At 36.1% G+C, this 22,856-nt stretch overlaps 1 protein-coding gene across 10 annotated transcripts in view; it reads right to left on the bottom strand.

Annotated features, from left to right (window-relative positions):
* MBTD1 (mbt domain containing 1) overlaps positions 1 to 22,856 on the bottom strand; it is a 37,979-nt gene that overhangs the window by 7,218 nt on the left and 7,905 nt on the right. For 4 of the 10 annotated variants that reach the window (XM_086624255.1, XM_086624260.1, XM_086624258.1 and 1 more), the window contains 13 exons: positions 21,650 to 21,789; positions 20,678 to 20,792; positions 20,499 to 20,584; positions 14,573 to 14,690; positions 13,788 to 13,922; positions 13,223 to 13,311; positions 11,618 to 11,852; positions 10,275 to 10,330; positions 10,004 to 10,108; positions 9,000 to 9,147; positions 6,326 to 6,408; positions 5,772 to 6,006; positions 5,036 to 5,113 (listed from right to left, as the gene is read on the bottom strand). In XM_086624255.1, the coding sequence (XP_086480381.1) occupies positions 5,036 to 5,113; positions 5,772 to 6,006; positions 6,326 to 6,408; positions 9,000 to 9,147; positions 10,004 to 10,108; positions 10,275 to 10,330; positions 11,618 to 11,852; positions 13,223 to 13,311; positions 13,788 to 13,922; positions 14,573 to 14,690; positions 20,499 to 20,584; positions 20,678 to 20,792; positions 21,650 to 21,789 (1,623 nt within the window). Of the gene's footprint in view, positions 1 to 5,035; positions 5,114 to 5,771; positions 6,007 to 6,325; positions 6,411 to 8,995; positions 9,148 to 10,003; positions 10,109 to 10,274; positions 10,331 to 11,617; positions 11,853 to 13,222; positions 13,312 to 13,787; positions 13,923 to 14,572; positions 14,691 to 20,498; positions 20,585 to 20,677; positions 20,793 to 21,649; positions 21,790 to 22,856 lie in introns of all 10 variants that reach the window. The other 6 variants (XM_086624256.1, XM_086624257.1, XM_086624262.1 and 3 more) reach the window with 6 other exon arrangements.

Raw genomic sequence — 22,856 nt, 5'->3', positions numbered from 1 at the left:
TCTAATTCTAAAAGGAAAAACTATTTTCAAATATATTTTTTATATTAGTAACCCACAAAATCTCAAGTAATGCTTACATTCTGACGCTCTTTTCCCAGATAACTGCCTTTTTCTGACACAAAGGCAAAAATCACTCCATATTTACTGCGTACAGTTACTTTCTCTCCAAAAGATAATCCACACTAAGTTCCTGCTCACAAAGTTGAATTGTCTAGGCAGACTTCTAAGGTACCCTCCAAGTATTCACCTGCACAGCTTTCTGACCAGTAGGAACACGGTACAAAATCCTACCCACTTGAAATAAACACTATTGGAAACAAAACTGGAAGTAATTCCCAAGTATTCACAAAAGCACTGACAAAACTTACCCTTGCAATTAGCAATTAACAAGTAACACAGTAACCATCCAGCAAACACCCAAGCCACATGCAACTTGGATCTTAGAATCATAGAATCGTTAGGGCTGGAAGGGACCTTCAAAGGTCATCTAGTCCAACCCCCCTGCAAGGAACAGGGATATCTCCTTCCCTTGAAGGGATATCTTCCTTCCCTTGAAGGAAAAGCAAGCAGCAATGTGGGACGTGCTGCTGGCTTGGAACGCAGTGACAAAGCGGAAGGCCCAGGGAATAATTCAAACAGTCCACCTGGTCCGTTGCATGTACACAGAACACCTTACAGTTATAAAACTTTCTAACTACAAGTAGAAAACTAAAAAAGGTAAAATAAACGTATCTTCACAATCCAAATGGTAGTGAATGGGTTCACTGCTAACATGACAAGCTGCCTGCATAGCAACATAATAAATCTACGAAAAAAACACCAGCTTTATTGAAGGCTGGGACAGGTAGGATGCTAGTTAATCTCTACTCCCTTTTGGACAGTCTCCTTATTTAAAATAGGTCAAAGACATTGCTACAGCTTTAAGGAAATTATTTATACTCTGTGTATCAGTAATCACACCAAAACAAGTTGTTTGGGCATTCCCAACAGTTAACAATAACAAATGATGCTTAAAAAGTCCCAGGAACATCTCTATTACAATCAGCCTCTACATGAAAACGGTAACAACCTGACATTTATTTTTTCATCTTCTTTACTAAATGTGTGCTCATTAATTACTTCTGAGTCACAACAACATAGGGGGAAATTAACATTATGTTACATGTTGTAGATTTTCAAGAATGGAAAAAAAAAAAAGCACAGCTGTATTCGCAGCTCCAAATTTACTTGTTTTTATGGATTAAGAAATTATCCTAAACCAAGATCTCAAAATCTTCCCTGGTATTCTTTTGCTGTTGAGAAGTAAAACATTATGGCTGGAAACACCACTTGTTAAGTGGTTCCCATTCGGTGTTGAGTGTTAATCCAGCTGGTTATACTAGTTTCTGTGGTGGCACAGTAGACCAGGAGCCCGATTTTCCTCTCTTTTACCATGATCCCATTACGGCAGAGTTCACCACACAATCGGTTCTACCTCACACTGAATACACGCTACTCGCTTCCCTATGGACTCCGTAAGGAGGCAAAACACTGTAGAAATCTGAATCATTATACACAGCAGAACGACTCAAAGACATTCTGGAGTGAGTTGCGAGTACATATGAGAAAAATACGTGGAAGTAACACCCCTCTGAGCTAAAAATCATCTTGTTTAATTAAGACATATTCAGTTTCTTGTTAATCAGCTGTGGTCACTTTACCATGAAAGCATTAGTATTGCATTCTACAGTTTTATGACTGAAATCCTCTTCAAAATAAGACTTTATTTATTTTTATTTACAAGTGCTGAAGAATTAAATGCTACATTTTCTTATTATTATTTCCTGTGACTCAGCACCTCTGTTGCCATAATCTGCTAAGAATAAACATGAAGGAGGCAGCCAACTAACTTTTCATGACCTTGTTCTCTCATCTTTTTGATGATTAAGCAGATTTCTTAGTATTGAGTAAATAGTCCAAAAAAGAAATCCATCAGAAGTTTTTCCTTGTTTCCATAGCCCACATGTACTTCAGGTTAGTGAGAAGTGACGAATAAATTGCACGAGAACAAATCTCCATCCTATGGCAATAGATAGGGGGAATTGTCTTGCTAAACAAAATCTGCTCAGACAGTCCAGAATTGTCTAAGAATTTTCTAAGATTCCTTTCTATTTAAAAAAATACAGCTGCAAAATTCTGAACAGTATCTGGATTTTACCGATTTCTTCAAACAGCAGAAAGGAGAAAATGCAATGTTTGAGGCACTTAACAAGAGGTCGTAAGAACTTCTCAGACACCTGCTTTATCTATGGCACTTACTGGTCAACTTCCTTTTACACCCAAAGACCAAAATAACACAGGTTGCTTTCTGCAATGCCTGTTCCAGTTTGCCTGAATAGATCCCTTCACAAATTTACTGGGAAGACAAGCTTTTTAATCCCTCACATTAGCTGCGCACTGCTGCACAGCTCTTCATTTTAAGTCAATCACAAGGAAAGCCCCAGATTAAAAAAAAAGTTTTAATCTCGTTTAACACAATTCTCAAAACCACTGCAGGAAGCCAGGGTAGACCTAACTCAGAGTTCAGCTTCAGGTCCTACTCTGAATGAAGATATCTTTTTTCCCTATGCCTGGTCAACGGGCCCTTCCCTGATAGCTAGATCTGTGATGGAACAGAAATCAGTGGATGCATTTGATTTCCACACAACAAATTACCGTTCAAAGATAAAAAGATATGAAATAAGGGAAACTGATGACAGATTCTTTTAGCTCACACAAATATGTCTGAATATTTTTTTTTTCCAATCGCCTCAAGATTAACTCCATGAAAAAAAAATTGTTAACAATTCTGGTTGAAACTGAATTACTTTAAAACAGGTCAGCATCTGTCGACAGACCCCTGCTCTAGGTTTTATACAAGAGTTGTCTTGGGGGCTGTTAGTTCACCTTGCACAATTCAACCCAGCAATCGGTCCATTTAATCAGACTTTACAATGAGTACCAGACTCATCTAAAGCCCTTTTCCCTCACTACATTTAAAGCTTTATTTTTATGAAATCACTTTGCCAATACTCTCCTCCCATACCTATTCCTTCCTCTAGGACCAGTGGCCAAAGGCACATGATAGTCCTTTTGGAAGTCTCCAGTCATAGCATTGGCAGTAATACTGGACTCAAAACGATCGATCCTTTGTAAGATAAGGCTGTCCGGAATTACAAAGACCACATAAGGATTCATCATCAGGAAATATGCTTTACTGGGAACAGCTGCAAAGCAGCTACACCTCACATATGACAGCATAGTTTGGATTTCAACAGCCTCTGTATTTCAAAGTGAGTTTTTAAAGGATGGGGGAAATCTGTTCTCCTGTCTTTCAGGGAACATGCCTTAAAATTTTAGCTTTATACTTGGATGAACTCAAGTCTCAGAGCAACAAAACTCTCTGGAAACAACTCTAAATAAGTCAAGACGATACCAATTCTAATGGTAAGAAAGGACTAATGTTCTTGCTCAGAAGAGTATCTCATAATAAAATCTCTCCTAATGTCACATTAAGGACTGTTAAAGATTCTTGTTAGGCAAGTTAGCTGACTTGCAGGTAAAATAACTTTCAACAACAAAACTGTTCTGTCTGCTAGGCTGTCCTATTAGAAAATATCTTGACAAAGAAGCAGGGCCAGTTCAAGATGACAGATTATAGACTCTTTTCTGTAGCTGATATGCCCGTATGTCTGCAGTGTAAAATCCTGCACCTTCTTTCCAACTCTTCATTGTTTCCAAGAAAACACTACGAGAATGAGTCAAGCATAATGATTCGATGCATAATGATTCGATGCTCCAAATGTAATATACAGTTAGGCTGTCTGGAACTAGACCATATACATCTACGAAGACAAACTATTCATTCTTATGTGGCAGAAAAAGCCTTCCCCTAGCTGTAAATGGTTCTTTCTTAAAAAAAAGATACTGTAAAATCTTGAGTTAAACATCATGAAAAACTGCATAGCACTTAACAAGACTATAGGCTTACCCTATGGTCTTATTTATCATGTCATTTTTTGCACGCAATTTCTTGTACAATGGCTGTCTCACACTGCTGCTGCTCTTGACTCAAGAGGTAGCTGCCTATCAAAATTGTCAAATTATTGGAAAAATGGCTTGAGAACCTTTGGAATACAACTGCCATATGAAACTACAATACTTCTTAGAGGAAAGAATACAGATGGATCCGATTTCCAGAGCAGAATGATGGGAGAAGGCACAAGATCCTCTTACAACTGGTTGCCTCTACTCCCCTTATTTTACTCAAACAGATTTTCAGTTTAAACCAACATTCATGCAAACAAAAACACAGAGGAATGTAAAACGTGCATTTGTGCAAACTCAAATTGGTTGTGAATTCTGAAGATAATATGAACCTGAGGGAAACGATTACTATGAAAAGAACCTGAATACTTCAGATTCTTAAAAGTGTCATTACTTTGTTTTACTGTGACAAGAATAGTCACATACAGCAACGCTATTTATTGTTTCTGAAAATAATCATACGAAAGTTTTATTTACATACAGCTTCCCACAGATGTCTCATCTAAAAAAAATGGCAAATAAGTCACTGTGTTGAAAGCAAACCAGTTAAACGGTAATTTAAGTTTTCTGCATCATGTTCCCTCTGATCCAAGGAAATTGGTTCTTATTCCTACACCTGTGTTACAAAGAGCAGGGTTAAAACTGTGTTACTTAATACCTGAGTATTTCGTACAAGGCAATATACCTATGTAGTCAATCTAGTATTTAACTAAAATGTTGTCTGAAGACCAAAAAAACTTTAACAGTTGTTCACCTACAATTCACATAGATTAACATTAGCAACATCAACCCTGTTGAAAGTTATAAAAAAATGGTTATTCTCAATGAAAAAGTTCCTTTTATGGCATACTGCACCTTTAAGCATAACGCCTGTTTCCACACAGACATTTCCAAATAGAATAGGGACTTAGGGAGAGACCACAAAATTTTAAAACAACAGGAAAAGCGCAAACGCTACTTTGTCACCCACTTTTCTTATGTCCTTTGTACTGTTGAGATTTAGCTTTTTTCTTCTGTTTTGATGAACTTGACTGGCTATCTCTTGATGCTGCAAAAAATTAAGAATTCAAAATAAAAGTTTAGTATTTTGGAAAAATTCTTCAGAATGTGTCAAAGCTGGTACATAGTTACAGAATTTTTCCTTAGTGACTGAACCAAGGCAGAACACCTTTATTGTGGGAAAAGCCTCCCATTAAACTACTAACAGTAACTACTACTACCTTCCCATTTAACAACTAACAGTTCTGGAAATACAGTTGTCAGTTACTGTATAACTTGACCTGACAGGACCAAGTCTTGATGCACTAAATAAAATACAGACTTCTCACAAATACTTCTGCACATAAATAGCTATGCACATGGTGAATTCCATCAAATTCAATGTGCAAAGTGTATATATTTGCAATCTTAAAGCAACACAAATTCTCAGTGATAACATCTAGAACTGATAAGTAAGTAACAGGCTTTTTCTCTGGATCAAATAAGCATCTTCTGGCATTAAAAAATAGTAAGCAGCCACAGAAACACCCAGAAGTACCTTGAGAGTCTAGGACAGATTAGAATCATGTACTTTTATGCAGAAGCAAGAATTTGTTCGATTTCTGTAATGCCTAGTGACCCAACTTGAAAAGGATGAAGTTAGGAAAATCACCGGTGAACAAAGACCAGTAAGCAACTGTCATGTTATTTGCAAAACAGGAACTTACATTGTGGCGCTGGAGGTTGTAGCTGATATCCAGTTAGCTGACACCATCCCACTGGATAGAGGTCTGGGGACTCACAATCCACCCACTGATCATATTCATCTTCCCACCCATCAAAGTGTATCCTCAAAAGACGATGGATAATGCGAGTTACTGTGGCCACACATACCAGGCGAGGTTCCATCAGATCAACAGCCTCCAGTTTCATTCCAACATGAAACCCATGGTTTGGAACTTCCTGGAAAAGCAAACACAAATAAGGCAAACATCAGTAAACAAACATGTTAGTTAAGATGGTTGAAGGAAATATTTTGGTCAACTTAATGTAGGAAAATACCAACTATCATTTATGAAATTTCATCTACTTCTGTATTTATTTAACATTTCAGAAATATTCATGTTTAACGATTCAAATCATTCTTATTTCTAAAAGTTTTCGTTGTCTTAGCTTTTCAAAACTGTATTTAATGAAACAGGTCAATCCCATGGACTACGCAGACAGAATTTTAAAGATAATACTAATTACATTTTAAATACACATGCATAATTTTTATTACCTTATTGAAAAGCTTTACAGGTGCTGCTATTGAGTCAGTTTCCCTGAGGTAGTCAAACCATTTAAAAGGGAGTTTTGCATAACCTGTGAATTTTAAACAACATTTTCATACATCAATTGCAAACTTCATGCCTAAGAACAACAACAACAGTATATTGGCACTGTGTTATGGCTAAAAACACAACAAAGAAGCAAAACATTAACATCAGAAACTTCAACTCTCTGCGCTTTGGTCTAAGGGACAAGACAGTCATCTGGACATTGCCCAGTTGCAACGGACAAGATGAATGAGCCTCTGGATAATATAGAAAGTGTCATTTCATGTTAAGATTAATTGTTTATACTTGATGCTTTCTGTCCACATAGATCCTTGATCTTTACAATGCCCTACACAAATGACCCAGAACAGATCATGTCATTAAGCACATCCAGTGTCTTTCCTGTGGGGAAGGAGCTCTACTATCAAAACACTCGAATTGTTAGTAACAGAGTGGTATAGAACAAGCACGGATTTTTTTAACACTTAAATATGGCTAAAAATAGCAATAATATGGAAAATTACAGGATTTTTTTTTTTAATCTTAAAAGCTATTATAAAGGGAAGAAAACTATCTCTCAAATATACTTAGCTTTTGTTCATGCATAAAACACGCAGGACTATTTTTTACTTTAGACAATTTCCACAACTGCTTAAGCCAACAATTTTCAAATTCTAGCTGCAGCAACAACAGCTCGATAGATTTCTTTGTGGTAGTATGGACAGTCGGACATTCTGAAAAGATGGCAGTGTAATGAGCATGGCATGGGAAAGGGTGGATCTCATCTAAGTGGGGTAGAGAGCTCCCACTGAGTCATAGCTCCGTACTGTAGGGCAGAACGCATCGGGTAGCTAACATCCACAGCCCAAAATACAAATCTTGTTCTCGAAGGTGTCTAAGCATCTTCATCTTCCACTAATTTCAGCAAGAGATTAAGATGTTTGAGAGAAATGAGCTTATAAAGGCCAATGATTTCACAGCAACTTACTGAAGTTATCTACATCGCTAAATGTAATTTGGAAAAGTGTGTTCATGTTAATTATGTAATATCTGCATGAGCAGGTGTAGCTGGATAGCTAACACATTACTACCCTTATTAATTATCAGTTGTGCATATTAATGTTTTTCTTAATGCACAGTTCCTCTGACTAGACCAACATACTCGCATACAAGTCCTTTATTAACTCCTCACCACACACAAACTAGAGACACATGTGTGTGGTCCCTGTTAGAATAGTCACGATTAAGAAACTGTCCATTTTCAAGCCCAAAATTTGGAAACCAAAATACACCTCTCAGAGCTAAGAAGCTTTGATCACTTTGATCCTATTAAATATGTTAATGCGCATTATGTTCTGTATTTTACTCCTGTTAATTCCTCTTTCAAATGACTTTTAGACTATTGCATGTGTGATTTATAATTGCCTCTCAGTGGATGATACAGGACTGTTAGGGAAAACTGCAATAAAATGGAAAATATACATGCAGATAAAGAATAAGGTTGCCATGACACAAGAAACACAGAAGTATCATAAACGTGTTAGCAACAAAATTCACATACTATTGTCTAAGTAGTGTCTGAAGAGTAAAGAGGAAAAACTTCATCGTACAAGGGTTTTTTTTTTCCTTATAATGTATCATCTACTTTATGTATTTATTTCTAAATGGGTTGATATGTATTGATACGTGTGCTTTTTCCTCCCACAAAAAAACTTTTCCTATTGCAAGAGACTCTCAACACATATGTCTGAGGGTTGATTATGCCCATGAATTTCTAGGCCATAAATTCACTAAATGAGCTGAATGAAAAATAATAGTAAATCTGTCCAATTGCACTTTCCATATTCTCGAAGATGACAGATTCATTAGTGTGCAATAATGAAGATGATATGAAATAATTTTCTTCATGTTGCATTGCACTGTCTGTCGTTATTACCTAGAAAAATAATTCAATAAACACAAGTAAAAGCCTGCATGAATGAGAATGGAGAAAAAAATCCACAGAAAATCGTTATTATCTGCTGTTACACAGCTTGTTACAATCCTTTTTATACATTGCTAGGCCAAGACAATAAAATGGAAAAACGAAGGCAATACAGCCTTCTGTTGGCACACATGCTAGTGGACAGAGAGTTTTTTCTCACAGAAGAGATTACACAGATTACAGCTCTAACAGCTGCTTCCTCAAAGTTCAAGTTCATCCACATTCTTCAAAAAAATTAACTGGTATTGTTGCAAATTAGCCTGAGATTCTTTACAATATTTGTTAATCCTTTTGGTGGCCAGGACTTCCCAAGCAATGACATAGTCTGAACAGTCCTTTTAGTGACCAGCATACTTCTCATTGACTTAATGGACATACTACTCAACTAGTGTCTGTCCTTCAGTTTCTGACAGCAAAAGCATATAATTTAAGCCAGAGAATCAATCAGATGTTCAATTTGACTTTTTCTAAATGAAAAAGTTATCTCTGTTTAAGATTACTTTGAAGTTACACTGTATTATTTGTTTCAGACTTGAGAAAGTCCTAAAAAGTGACACGAATTTTGTAGACTGAGTTAAGAAACAAAGCATATGGCACATACAATATCACTGAAAAATATTCAAAGTAAAATGTGGTCAGAATGCTATATGTACCTCTGGGTGGAGTTAGTTCAATCATGTTAATTTCACAGAAACCAACAGGGAAAATAGAAGGGGAAGTGGCATGGTAACAAAACCAATCAGACCCATCTGCTGCTTCTGAGCCATCAATCCCAATCATAAGATAGCCATCTGCTAAAACCTTTGTAAAGAAAAACAAAATTTTACATTAAGTATCTTTAACTGTGTGATAAGGCTAGAAAGAAAGCATGCCATGTTTCAGAAGAGTGAAAAAAACCTCAATAATAATGGAAGCACACTTAGGACATTCAACTGTAGGAAAACAAAAGACCCCAAATCATACCTGTCTCCAAGACTGTGCGGACTATCGTCAAACATACCTTTGTTAACTGCAAAGTTATGAGAGATGATAGTTTCCTTTTCATGCTCTCTAGTTAATTTTTCCTGTGAACATCAGTTCTACTTCTAAAGCTTTGTCATTCAGCCTGCTCTTTAGCTTGCAAGGACATTCTGCACACCGTTAAGAAAAAAGTCTCGAAATCATAATCATGCTTGTCATTGGTAAGGTTATGGAATTCTGCTAAGCTCTTTTTATGCTTTCTTCCTCTTTTAAAACAGATTTCACATGGATGGGATGCCTTTCAACCAGGCTAGGAAAAAAGTACATCCTTAAAATGTCTTCACAGGCTTCTGCAAGTAAGCGAGACGAGGTTTCTTTTTGAACAGTTGCAAAGCATTTGGTATAATTAGCAGCAGATAGTCCTGCAAATTAATCTCACAAACACTTTATATTCTAAATAAAGATAAGGCTGAATTTCAAGACATTAAAGTAAAAAAAAAAAAAAAAAAATACACAAGTATATTCTTTTGCATAGCAGTTGTATATAAACAATTAACGGACGTATTCCATAAACATTCACTGCGTGAATGAACTGCATTTATTTTGGTTTTGAGCTTTTTTTCTTTCAAAGCTGAACAAAGGTGAGTGAAAAAAAGATTCCTATCCACCTTCCCAAAATACATATTTGTTTTCTTACCTTTCTAATAGTTGCCACACATATTGCTGAAAGGTTTAAGGGGTCTATAGCTTCCAATTTCATTCCTTCTTTGAACCATTCCCCAGCTGCATCAACCTCTTTTACCTAAAGAATCAGACAACAGCACCACAAGCTAAAAATCTCATAAGCCTGGAACACAGAACAACCCCACACTGCCACAGCTCGTGCTGGGCATATTTCCAGGGCTTAAGTGGATTTTCAAGTCTGTTTTATACACATTAGGAACTAAAGGTCCTGCTAGCAAACTCACCTTCATAAATAAATGTGGGGGTGCATCAAAATGTCCGTCCTGTTTCTTTGTAATATCTATAAAGAATAAGAGCACCTATTATTCAGAAGTTTCGTTAACAGAGCAGACAATATGCTTTATGTTTTTCCGAATACGTTAACTAGTATAATGTAATCACAGGTGTGGCAGGCCCACAGTTTGTAATAAGACTACCACGAAATCTAGGGGACATAATCCATCTGTTTTCCTTACTGATTTCTACCTGAAATACCTCTATAATACTATCTATTTTACAGTGGAAAAAAAAAATCCAGTATTTACAAGAGCACTTGATTATGTCACAAAGTTGATACAAAGATATATAGAAGTTTTTGCGAAAAATTGGCAAGTAAACTACTGTGCACTATGTTAGGACACAAAATTATATTTTTTTTTATATATATAATTACACATAATGACTTTAAATACATATATATAGCTGGTTTTAGCCAACTGTTGAATACTGCTTTCCAAGGGGAATCCCTGGAACTCTGTTAGAGACATTCTTTCTGGAAAGTAGCACTGTTCTTGATTTCTCTAACTACTCTTCTTTATAAATGGTTTCAGTGAAAGTTTAGCACTAGGAAAACTGTCAGTTTTCCTGAAGCGATGCCTTGTGCAATGTTTTACAGAGATTCTGCTTCTGACAAGGGACACAAGCTCCATAAAGCAGAAAAGTGTTATTAGACTTTTTTGTTTAGAAACCTTAAATATTTCATATTACAAGTATTTTTGTGTTTTAGATAACAAGGGCCTTGACTGTGTACCATCTAATTAGACCAGTCACTAAATCTTCCCTGCCCATCCTTTAAAACATTTAAATCTTGCAATATAAAAATATTAGTCCTTAAAATGTGCAAGTCAAAAAAAATAATCAGTATAATAGGATACTTGTCCACGTTGTATTGTACAAAAGAGACAAACATGAAGAAACGAGAAGTTTGTGGAGCAGAACTGTGTAATTCCAGGTATCAACATGAAAAATTATGTTTACTGTGCTTGAATGTTGCAGTGCAAGGTTTTCCTGCCTAGACAGTTTGTTAACCACTGTTTATTGATTAATCTTTCTAGATATCGATGAATTACAAATCAACTAAAAATTTATTTTGGCTCTTCCAATGCTGCAGAATACACTAATTATACTTTGAACTGAAACTTCTGAATGTAAGGTAACTGGTAGAACCCCTGGGTCACATTACATACATTTGTAAAGACCATTATTCCAGCTAGTTTTATTCATTGTATAAAGTGACAGAACTGCTTAGGTCAGACTTCTCCAAGCCAACATCGCCCACAAGGACACCTCTAAAATGCAATAAGCTTACCAGATCTTTTGAATCTGTGTCCTATACTTCGAGACCAACCAATGTGATGGATGAGTGGACTGTACATATGGCACCAGAAGTCATCGCTCTTGTCTTCGCTTTCTTCATACACCAATCTCAACCGGCCCCCAATGACACTCTCTACAACTGCCACCCTTGTTCGACAAAGGTGCGTTTTGTCAACAACTTCTACTCTCATGGAAGTTTTAAATGGATACTGCATACTCTCAGACACCTTAAAATAACAGGGAAAAAAGGTTCTGTAAGAATATACTTTGTTTTTCCTCAGTCATCTGCCTTCTGCTATCAGAGCGCAATATCAATGCACTTTTCATCTAATTCAAGTACTTGTTAATCAACCTGCAAAAATGACACAAATGATTTATCTTGTATTTCACTGCACATGGGGAAAAATCAAATGTTTCAGAAAACTAAGTAGAATAGATCCTACAATGCTTTAATTGTATCAAGTACAGCCCCTAATACAATTCTCACTTAGGTTAAAGGAATTTTCCGTTGACTCAATGAAAGTTTGTTCAGTTGTTAACATTAAATAAAATTTACCTTGAGAGACAATTTTTTTTTTAAAAAAACAAAGCCAACCTAAGATGGTGGTTTGTTTTTTTTTTTTTTTTGCTTTGTTATCCACTCAAAATATAGCACTTTAAAAATAGGATTAAAATACTTTATTATAAAAGATACGGAAAATAAACCTTCAACATAATTAAAGCTGGCCACTCAAACATATTTCTTCACAATATATCAAAAAGAAAGGAACAGAATGGAAATAGATGTCAATCTGCCTTGTGACAATACATTCTGTTTAAAAATCAGTATCTGTGACTTGCCATTTCCACTACTAACTCCCCCACAGTGTTGAGACCTTGCCAATTTAATTTGGCTTCTAACTGAGCCATTTTTTTAAACAGAAATGAATAACTGCAGAAAGGTGTGGGGTTTTTTGTTTGGTGGGTTTTGGGTTTTTTTTAACATTAGATGCAGTGTAAGACAATAACCCAATAAAGTCTCATATTCCTACTAAAAGCTATAATACTATCTCATAATACTAGTAAGTAAACTTACAGCACCATTATACAGGCAGCTGCCACACTTAAAGACATGACTTAAAGACAGAAAAAAAAAATCTAGTCCAGAGCAGATTAAAAATATTAACATTTAAAAGTGTGTACTTTATTGCATCTAGATATGTGCTAAATTGACAACTTTTGTTCAGTTTCTTGAAATAGTGCATGATAAAAATAATTCTTGAATTAGAAAAACAAGTTGTAATTTTTCTAACATATCACAGGGTAGCTTATTAGCACTTTTTTTTTTTTAAATTGGAGTATTTTAAAATTAAGATAGACTAACAAGTTTTTCAGGAAAATTACTTTCTGCTAGAGGAAACAGTTTTCCAAATACATACTGACAGGTGTGGACATAAATGGAGAATAGAGATTCCAAGGAAAACTGTATTTAAGGGAAGAAACTACTGTATCATCTTCACTCTAAAAGGAGCCAATGTGCCACTGTAAAATATTTCAGTTCTTCACATTGTGCTGCAATTTTGTTTATAGTACATCATTGATGTTGCATCAGCCTTACCTTCTGAGAAAAGTCAGGAGGAAGTGTTTTGGCACCAGTAAGTCGTTTCACTAGAAAAGCTTTCCAGTTTGTGTATTTGTGTTGGATGGCTGTTGCAAATGAAGGGGAAAAAATAAGCCACTGATTTTTAATTGTGTCCGTTAGAGACAATATTAGAGTCTGGAATATGTAAAGAAGAAATCCCAGATGACTTAAAAAGCCTGGACCACAATAATGACAAAAACCTCTTTAAAGAATGAATGCTACCCCAGATTAAGTTTATGGGTATGTCAGGGCAAAGAATTGAATAACAAAATAGAAATAAAATCAGTGCATGTTCACATCACTGATTAGCTAACTGCTTCCACCTTGATCTAAAAAACTTTAAGTTGCATCAGATGGGCTACTCCAAGAAACACTTTCAGTATCAGTCAAGTCCTTATTTTTCCAAATGTTAAAATGATTTATTCATAACTGTTGAAAGAGTTGCTATGACAAAAAAATACTTTGATATCTGAACCATGAGCAACTTTAGTTTAATAACGACAGACTTTTATATCAATCAGTAAGGCTACTATTTACATACTTCGAGGAGGGACTAGAGGCTTCCCACTGGTTGCACACCAACCAACTGGGTGGATGTCAGACTCGCAAATGTTGCACCAGAAGTCAAGACTTGAATCATTTTCAAAGCCTTCATATCTTAGCAGAGCATTGTAGCCTGAAAGAAAGCAATCCCATTTAAAAGAAAAGATAAAATTAAATAAAAGACCTAGTGATATTTCTTCACCAATCACAACATACATTACACTGGATTTTCTAGACTAGAACTTTTTATAGAACATTTTTCTTACGTCACATTGCTGCGTGCTATTAATGCACAGAATAGGTTAATTTGACAAATGTGCACGTGCTATCATATAAGTCAAATTTTAACTAAAAATTAAAGTTCTTGCACTATAAACCTCTAGAAGTTATACGTAGGAGGACAAAAATAATTAATTACCCTGAGTATCTGCCTTTTCACCATAGCTGTATACCTTGAATTTTTAACTTTACTTTTAACCAAGAGAAGTATAACGAGGCTTACTTGCTAGCTAACATACAATTTCCTATCTCCTCATTCTGCTGCTCTTACTATACTCTGGCGTAATACAAAAAAATCCAACAACTAGATATTCTCAAGCTTCACTGAAGCCACTGTAAAACAGTACAACACAGTGATATTGCTAAAACATGTAAAACCTATTGACACAGCTCTTGCAACTTAACCAGTGTCAACATTCTACTAATCAGGCAACTGCTAAATTATTAGTTCCCTTCACATAGTTATTTTGATTATTTTAATAATTTCAACTAAAAAATATTCACCTGCTAATTTTACAATTCCAGCTATCCAGAAGACTTTGGTAGGCAGGCTGCAGTCAGTGTTTGGAACCTCCACTCGCACTCCTTCTGAGATATCACCCCAGCATGTCCCCATAGGTGCCTATCATTTAAGGTAGGAGGGGGAAAAAGTCACCAGTTCACCAAATGAAGTTTGGTTGTTGTTGTTATATTAGTGTTTTACAAGCGACTTAAAGACAAAACAATCAATATACAGGATAAGCCATAAGCATATGTTTAGAAAACAGTCCTTCTATGAAAACCTGGTTTGGTTTTGATTTGAACCTTATGTGTAGTATTGTAATTGTACACAGTTATTACCGTGTACTTCCTGCAAAACATACGGGATTCCAATTTTAAGTCTGTAAAGCACAAATTGCATATACTCACAGGCCACGTTTATTCTACTGTGTTTCAACTATGTGCAAGCTACTGATTTTAGTGAGAAAGTTTAATTCCTCTGCAATTCTGCCTACAAGAAAACTAACGTACTTTAAATTCATACCTGTACCGTAGACATCAAAATCTTTACGTTCTGTCAACCACGAACGTTCTTGAAAAAATGCCTATAAGTTATTTATTCCATCTATTCTGACCATTTATTATGGTGGAGTTGATCACCCACTGGTTCATACCCTCTCAGAGGAACAGGCTTTCGCATCACCTGCAAGTGATCGTTGCATCAAGCAAGCAGAAGGAATAGAAGGCTGGGTGGCAGCTTTTTAATGAATGCCAAAAGGAAATTTTGCACAGCTAGATTCCTCACACATTGTCCTGAAGGCTTAGACTAATGTGTTAGTAAAAAAAAGGAAGTACAAGCTTGATGAACTATTAAGGGTCTGGGGAAATTGAAGATAAAAGTTACACTTAGTTGCTATCTCAAGAATAATATTTTGTTGAACAGAGCATCATGAAAAGACAGTCAAAGATGGTACTGTAGAGCTACCAGAAATGCACAGCGCTGAAGAATCTAAAACCTTAAAAGTGACTCAACTAAAGTGATATTGGTAACAAAACAGAAAATGACTCAGGATCCATTAAACTTGAGACCACCAAGAAGGGAAATATTCGGATTTGGGATATTTTAGAACAACGGTCATAACAATTCTAAGATGTTCTGAGAAAAACAAATTCTTATCAGTTCAGAGAAAATCCAGGTATCACAGAGACAACTGAGGGACCATCTGGCTCTGTACCGTAGTGGGCAGCCAGCATTCTAAGGCCGAGCCCCATTTGCAAAGCTCTTTGCAAACACAGAGAAGTTAACAGCTCAGTGAGAACAGCCTCCAACTTCAGAGTTTTGGCCAAGAGCTGCAAGTGAAGAAAGCTGGATTAATCCTGAATGACTGGAAATCATGATACTGGAATTCTGCTGGCAACCAGCAATAGCCAACTAGCAGCACTAAAAGCCAACTTATCTTAAAAAGAGATACCCTTCAGTAGTAGAAATATTCGAGGCTAGGCATGCAAAGCTTAAAACTAGTTTTAACTATTAAAGAAGAAAGAAATTATTGCAAATACACCAGTTTCTTATTGTTGAAGCCTGGTCTCTTCATGTTCTGCTATGTCCCATCTACACCAGTCTAGACAGCAGAGCTCTCTTGTGCCATCTGGCAGACAGAGAGAAAAAAACAACTTGAAAAATGATGGCTTATTTTCATACATAAAATATGCAGATACAGCTTCTTAATCAAGTCCTATTACATATTTGCTATCATCTCTAAATCGAGGTGTTGCTTTTTGAATTGAATTGGGGAAATAAACTTTTCAAACTGCATCTTTTAGTAAATCTTGTTGTCTTGTATACAGATGAGGCCAAAGAATCAAAAATAGCAGTGCTGAATATCATAATCCAGCTGCACTTAACTGAAATATATTTTACTGCCTGCTCATCTATTCAGTTGATTCAGAGAGAAGAGTATATCGAAACACTTCTCACATCAAACAGTAATGAAAATGTCAAAAGTTTTTATTTCTAGAACGTGGATTGGTATAGAGGGAAATAGCAGAAAGTTAAATTTGTCCTTGTCTGTGAAAATATTGGTTCTGCTAGTTCTCCTACACCAATCCATATGGCTCATCCTTTAGAAGAAGGAAGCCATCCAGTGTAGCATTACTACTGAAATGCCAGATAACATTACTGTCCTGAAGTGGTAGTTTACAGTATACCTGGTATACTGTGCCATTTTTTCCTTTCACTCATCATGAAAATTCTTAAGGGAGGAAGACTGGATAAACCAGGGCTACAACAGCCATCTTCCTTCGTATTTCCTCTGTCTTCATTTGATTAATCAATCGATGTTTGTACAGTGCTTTGAAAAACTCACAAAGCACTTTGTAAGTGTAAAGTCTCACTCATCTGCTGGCTGGAAGGGCAACTCTGAAGTCTGGATTGGCATAGAGCGAACTAGCAGAACCATAATTTACAGGTAAGAACAAATTTACCTTTCAGACTCATGACGAAGAGATCCACTTCATATCACTCCCAAACAAGGAAGATCTGGTTCATCGTTTCCTGCTCCGGGAGATGACTTGGGAGGGTTTATCTGTGAGCAGCAGCTGCCTTCTCTGCAAGGTAAGTTGCAATCAGGAAGGTCCTGTTTGGCAGGAGCACCTAAAGGCTAACTATCCCCACACGCCTAGTGAACAAAGATCTCGTGGGTTAAATAACTGGCTTCTAAAAGTTTTGGATGGCACTGACACCACCATGATTTCAGATTTGAAATTTGAATCAGGATTTTAACAGCAAAGTGGTACTATCAATTCCTGAAGCATAAGGATACGATGCTGATACCCTGTGTGTGATCCGTGCCCCCACAAAAGGTAATGCCAGAGAAGACAATGTGCAAAATGGTTTAAAATAAAAAGTTCAAAGCAAAGCACTGCCACCTAGTGTGAAATCCTGGGAATGCTCCCTTAGAGCAAATGAGTGAGTTGGTTATTTATTTTAATAACAAAAGAAAACAAAAGAACAAAAATATTTCAGCTCAGAATAAAATTCAACTGGAAGACAAAAAAAATCCTCACTTAGAAAAATGTGCATCTCACTAGCAACGGAGTGGAAAAGAATAATTTAATTAATTTTCCATTAAGCTGTACAGTAAGTAGTGCTGACAGGATGACTCAAAGCACTGTATTTGCTTTCATTTCTAGGAATGATTTGAGCTAATAAAAGCAAATATAGAAAAAAGTTAAAAATTTTTCAGAAGATGAAATTGAAATGCAGGTTAGCAAAGAGCATGTTACTAAGCTATAACTCAATATTAAAAACATTTTTTTGCTGTTTTCCTCCTTGCATCAGCTAATGCTGGGCGTCTGATTAACATAATTTGACAAAACAAAGCTGCAAGGTGCACAAACGGTAATTCTGGCTTTGCTACAGGCTTCCTACATGACATAAACCAAAGCAGCTTCTCTACTTCATTTTACTGAACTACAAAGCAGGCGTAGCTGTACTGATGCTAGGGAGTTTCTTTACTATTACTCAACACTGAAATCTTCAATGAAATTAACAGGGAAGTACAAAAGGCACATTAAGGCATCAAAAGACTCTGAAATTAATTTTTCTCATACAAAGAAAGAGACAGAGAATTTCAAGATTTAAATGTTTTAATTGTAAAATTAACTGGTTTAAATTGAAGAGGAAATAACTCCCCAGAAAAAAAAACAACTGACCTGGGAAAATTACGTCAGACCTGACTCAAGTATGCCAGGTTATTTAAAAAAATAAAAATCAATAAGCCAAATCCCATAACTTATGGTTCCTTAAATTTTCTTTAATATTGATCCCTATTGTTCCCTACCAAATGTCCATACAGATACATGTAGTATAACCAGATACATGTTTTATCTAATAAAAAATTTGAGAGTAGGTATGTCATGATTTTACTGTCAATGTAAAACTTGTTTTCAACAGAATAAGCTTTATATATTTAATTTCATGGACACACACAACATATGCATGGAATGCATAATAACAATAGTAAACAAACATCAACTAATACAAATTTATGAATCAAAGCAACATAGCACATAGAAAACAGCAATAACATTTCCAGATAGAAAGAAAGAATATTGTTTCTTTTGAATATCAACAGAGTGGGGGAGAGAGAAGGACCTAACAAGAGAGAACTAATGCAATTTCAGATGCTGATTAGTTTAAATGATGCATTTTTCAAATAAATAATTACAGTAAAACTAAATGCAAATCACACCCTTGTAACACTAATGTCCACCAAAGAAGCAGAAATCTCCAAAGGAGACTGCAGGAGTTGCATTTTACTTGCATAAAAAAAGGAAAACAGGGACAGAAAAGCAACAACATTCAGGCTTAGTGGCACTGCTGCCACGTAGCTTGTGAAAATTTTCAAGGTAAAATACGAGCATTAGTATTGTATCTGTTCACATTATTAGTGTACCATTCAACTTAATGAACAAAGCAGTAAGAAAGGAAGATACAACTCCTGTTAACATGGAATGTTGCAGCATAATGGAATGTGCTCCCTAAGGAAGTGGTTGAGTCACCATCCCTGGAGACATTTAAAAGAGGTGTAGATGTGGTGCTTAGGGACACGGTTTAGTGGTGGACTTGGCCGTGTCAGGTCAACAGTTGGACTTGACGATCTTCAAGGTCTTTTCCAACCTAAATGATTCTATAATTCTATAATTTACAAGTGATCTGACTATTGTAGCTGTATCCTAATTAGGGATGCCATACACCATGAAGCGTTTGTTGTTATAGCAGCCCAGCCCACGTTATCAAACACCACCTTTTGATACGTACTCACAAAATTACTTATTGTAGCACGCACGTAACTATGAAAGCAAAGCACAAACATGCTTACTTAAGCCCATGGAATTCGATACCAATTCACAAAGCTATACCAATTCAAGGCTCTGCTCTGGGCAGTAGCTAAGGCCTCCAGCATAAAGGGTGCTATTCAGAAAGTGCCAACTGCCAAAAGCCCTCAGCTCCTACTGATTTATGAGTTGACAGGGCTCAGCACGAATTCTTCAAGTGGACAGAAAATATGTGTCTCTTCTCCCTTATGGACAACTTCCATGAATCAAAATGTTTGTTTTGATCGCAATTTTCATCAGATCATTTTAAGCAAATTAGAACTTCTGGAAGATGTTAACACTTCAACTTTCTAAATAAAAAAAAAGCTAAGTAAAGGCTTTCTGACAGAAAGTGTTTTCTCAAGACACAGAAAGTACTGACAATAGTTTAAACAAAATCCAATAATTGGAATTTAACAAACACATTAAAGATAGATACTGCTAAATATTTCCTTCCTCCCCTAATTACATTCAGTAATGACTGAGAACTTTTTGTTTGGAATTTTTCTAACTCCAATATGAAGAAAACTAACCACTTTAATTTCGGATTTATGAAAAGCTTTCATTATCCTCGATTTCTACACTACCTAGCAGCATGACTGACAGGAAGAATCTGACTAAAAATTAAGGAAAAAAAAATCCCAAATCTAAATATATAACCAAAAGATCAGTTCAACATAAAGGAGCAAGCGTGACTCAATCTAAAAAGCCTTTTGTAACCTTTTCTAATATTGCATGATCTGATTGGTTTGACATTCTGCAGTGCATTCGATAGATTTTGTGCCTTGTATGTGAGAAAAATAACTTCACAAGTGTTTAAGAGTCCTCCTTTTACTTTTTGCTTTGTTTATGAGAGCATGTACGATGAGAGTAACAGTGTTCAGAATAGTTTTAAAGGACAGGTAAAAAACCTAAAGAGCAGTCAGACTAACATAGTTTACAATGTAATAGTCTAAGGCCATAAAACATTTGTATATGAGCGTTTTGCAAAATGGAAATCAAGAACTAACGTGCACTCGCTCTCCCTCGCATGCACACACACGAAAAGACAGCACATATTAAAAATACTTACGTGTTTAAAACAGGTAACAGGAGCTGCTGTAAAGCTATTGCTATTGATGTAGTTACCCCAGCTGAAACCTTCCACAGGGACAGCTGCTAAGAGAAAGTTATTTTATTTAGGAAGCTGCTAATGAGCCACAAATCTTGTATTACCAAGATTTTGTTTCAGCTCTGTTGATACGCCATTACCTGCTTTAGTCTTTGCCTGGTTTTGTAAAGTTGCTTGGTACTGAGCATATGCCGCTAACTTAGCCACCAAGGGCTGTTTTTGTAGAACTTTAGCCTTCTTCGTTGGAGGTTTACCCTAAAACAAAAAAAAGCTAAGTAAATAAAGTCTTTCCAAACTCCCATCAGGACATTTCCTTAAGTCTGAAGCATATTTCTGGTAGATTTACTAAAATCAGACCAACACAGAATGGAAGCTGACCAAGTATCACAAAACTACATGTAATATTACATAAATTTCAAAACCAATAGTAAAGAATGTCCAAAAGATGACTTCTGTACTAGTATTCCAACTTGAACAGCAATATAGCTTCATGGTTGTTTACCTGAAAAAGATATCTTTTAAAAGCAGGTCAAAAGGAAGAACCTTAAATCTAATTTATACCAATACAAGTTTTTGGCATTTGTTGCACTGAATTTGACAAAGGATATAATATTTCTTAACATTTCTATCTCTTTTCTTGAATGTTACAAATATACCTTCATGATTATTTGACTAATATTTCAAGTGAACAGACCAAAACCCATTTTGCAATTCTACATGCTTAAGAAAACCCTCAAAACAAAAAAAAACAATGCTAAATAAACCTTTACGCTCTCTAAAGCCAGAAAGTATCTTGGGTATGAGATGCATGGAATTTCAAGTCACTACATAGGTAGACTGAAGATTTTCCTGATCTTTTTCTTGCAGAAGGGCCACTGCAGCAGAAATGAAATAAGGAGTCAGTATTCTCTGGAAATTGTTCTGCTGAGCAAAGTTATTTGTTTGTTACTGGTACAGTTTTGAGTTTTGGCTTAAAAAAAAAAATCACTTATGTGAAAATGTTAATGTGTTCAGAAACTTGGCTTATCTTAAGACATCATGCAAGTTTTAGGAACATCCATGTTTTACAAAGACAGACTATTGTAAGTATATAAAGAAAACGGTGTCTGTACCGCTACCTGAAGCCTGGCCAGAATGCTGGCCTTCTTGGAGTTCGATGAATAGCTTCTAGAGCATGACACACTGCAGAAGCGTTTTGTTTTAGAGTAAAAAGCGTCACGGACACCAACCATTCCACACATCTCGCATGTAGCTAATCAGAGGAGAGAAAAAGCCAAACGTTAAGAGCACAATAAAGACCTCAGCAAAAATTCAGAACAAAGACAACATGACGAAGGTCCTGCAGGTGACACCACCAAATGGTTTCTTCGGGTTTGACCCTGAAGAGAACTGCACAGAAAAACATCTTAAAATAGGAACGCTACCACAAATCTCAGTGAAACACTAAGAACCTCAAGTTCACTGGTGAAAGGCTGTCTCCTTTCTGCTCCCTATTAATTTACCACTGGTAGATGCAAATGACCCAGCTAAAGCCAATTCTGTGTTTTCATGGTTCTCAAGGAAACGTCTGCTTTGAATCTGGGCCTGCCAGTCTTGATTCCTCTAAATATTTAATACCCCGAAATAAAACCAGATCTCTTTTTCCAATCATAAACTAGTATACCCAAAGTACCCTAGCCCACCAATACTCTCTTCTAGCTTCAGAGCCTGACAGCATCACCCACCACTCAGTTGTTCCATGATGAATAAGAGTTTGTGGCCAACCTATGCCAGCAAGACAATCCCAAGATTCTACTCATAAAGAGCTCTACTAATCACTAATGATTTTGGCTAAAATATTTTCCCCCAATGATAAAAGCAATTTTCTCTCTTTTAATTTTTTCTAGTATATGCTAGCTCACAGCTAGCAGGCAGTGAACAGGTATACGCTGACAGACTTCATACAGTAGCAGTAATGAAGTTTTCCTAGTATGAGAGGAAATATATTTTAATATATTGTATATATAAAATAAAAAGTACAGAGAATATATGCCCAAGCATAGACAGAACACACTGACGTTTTCCTCAAAGCTCAAAGAATAAAACAACATACATGACAACACGTATGTGCATATATACTCAACACACATGTGATGGGAGGGCAGATGTTCCCATACTATTTCTTTCCTGACAGCAGGATTCAAAAATTGTCTTATTTCAGTTTAGTAAAACCCAAATAATTTCTGTGCTCCCTCCTGCAAAATCAACCAACCCTTCAGCTGTTCTGGTCCATTTTCAACTGGGACCAACATTTGAGATTGGACCCTCAAAACTCACAGC

Source organism: Tauraco erythrolophus, chromosome 20 (genome assembly GCF_009769465.1).
Source record: "Tauraco erythrolophus isolate bTauEry1 chromosome 20, bTauEry1.pri, whole genome shotgun sequence".
NCBI classification, from domain to species: domain Eukaryota; kingdom Metazoa; phylum Chordata; class Aves; order Musophagiformes; family Musophagidae; genus Tauraco; species Tauraco erythrolophus.
Note: the sequence above shows the minus strand (reverse complement) of the source record. Positions and strands in the feature narration are given on the sequence as shown.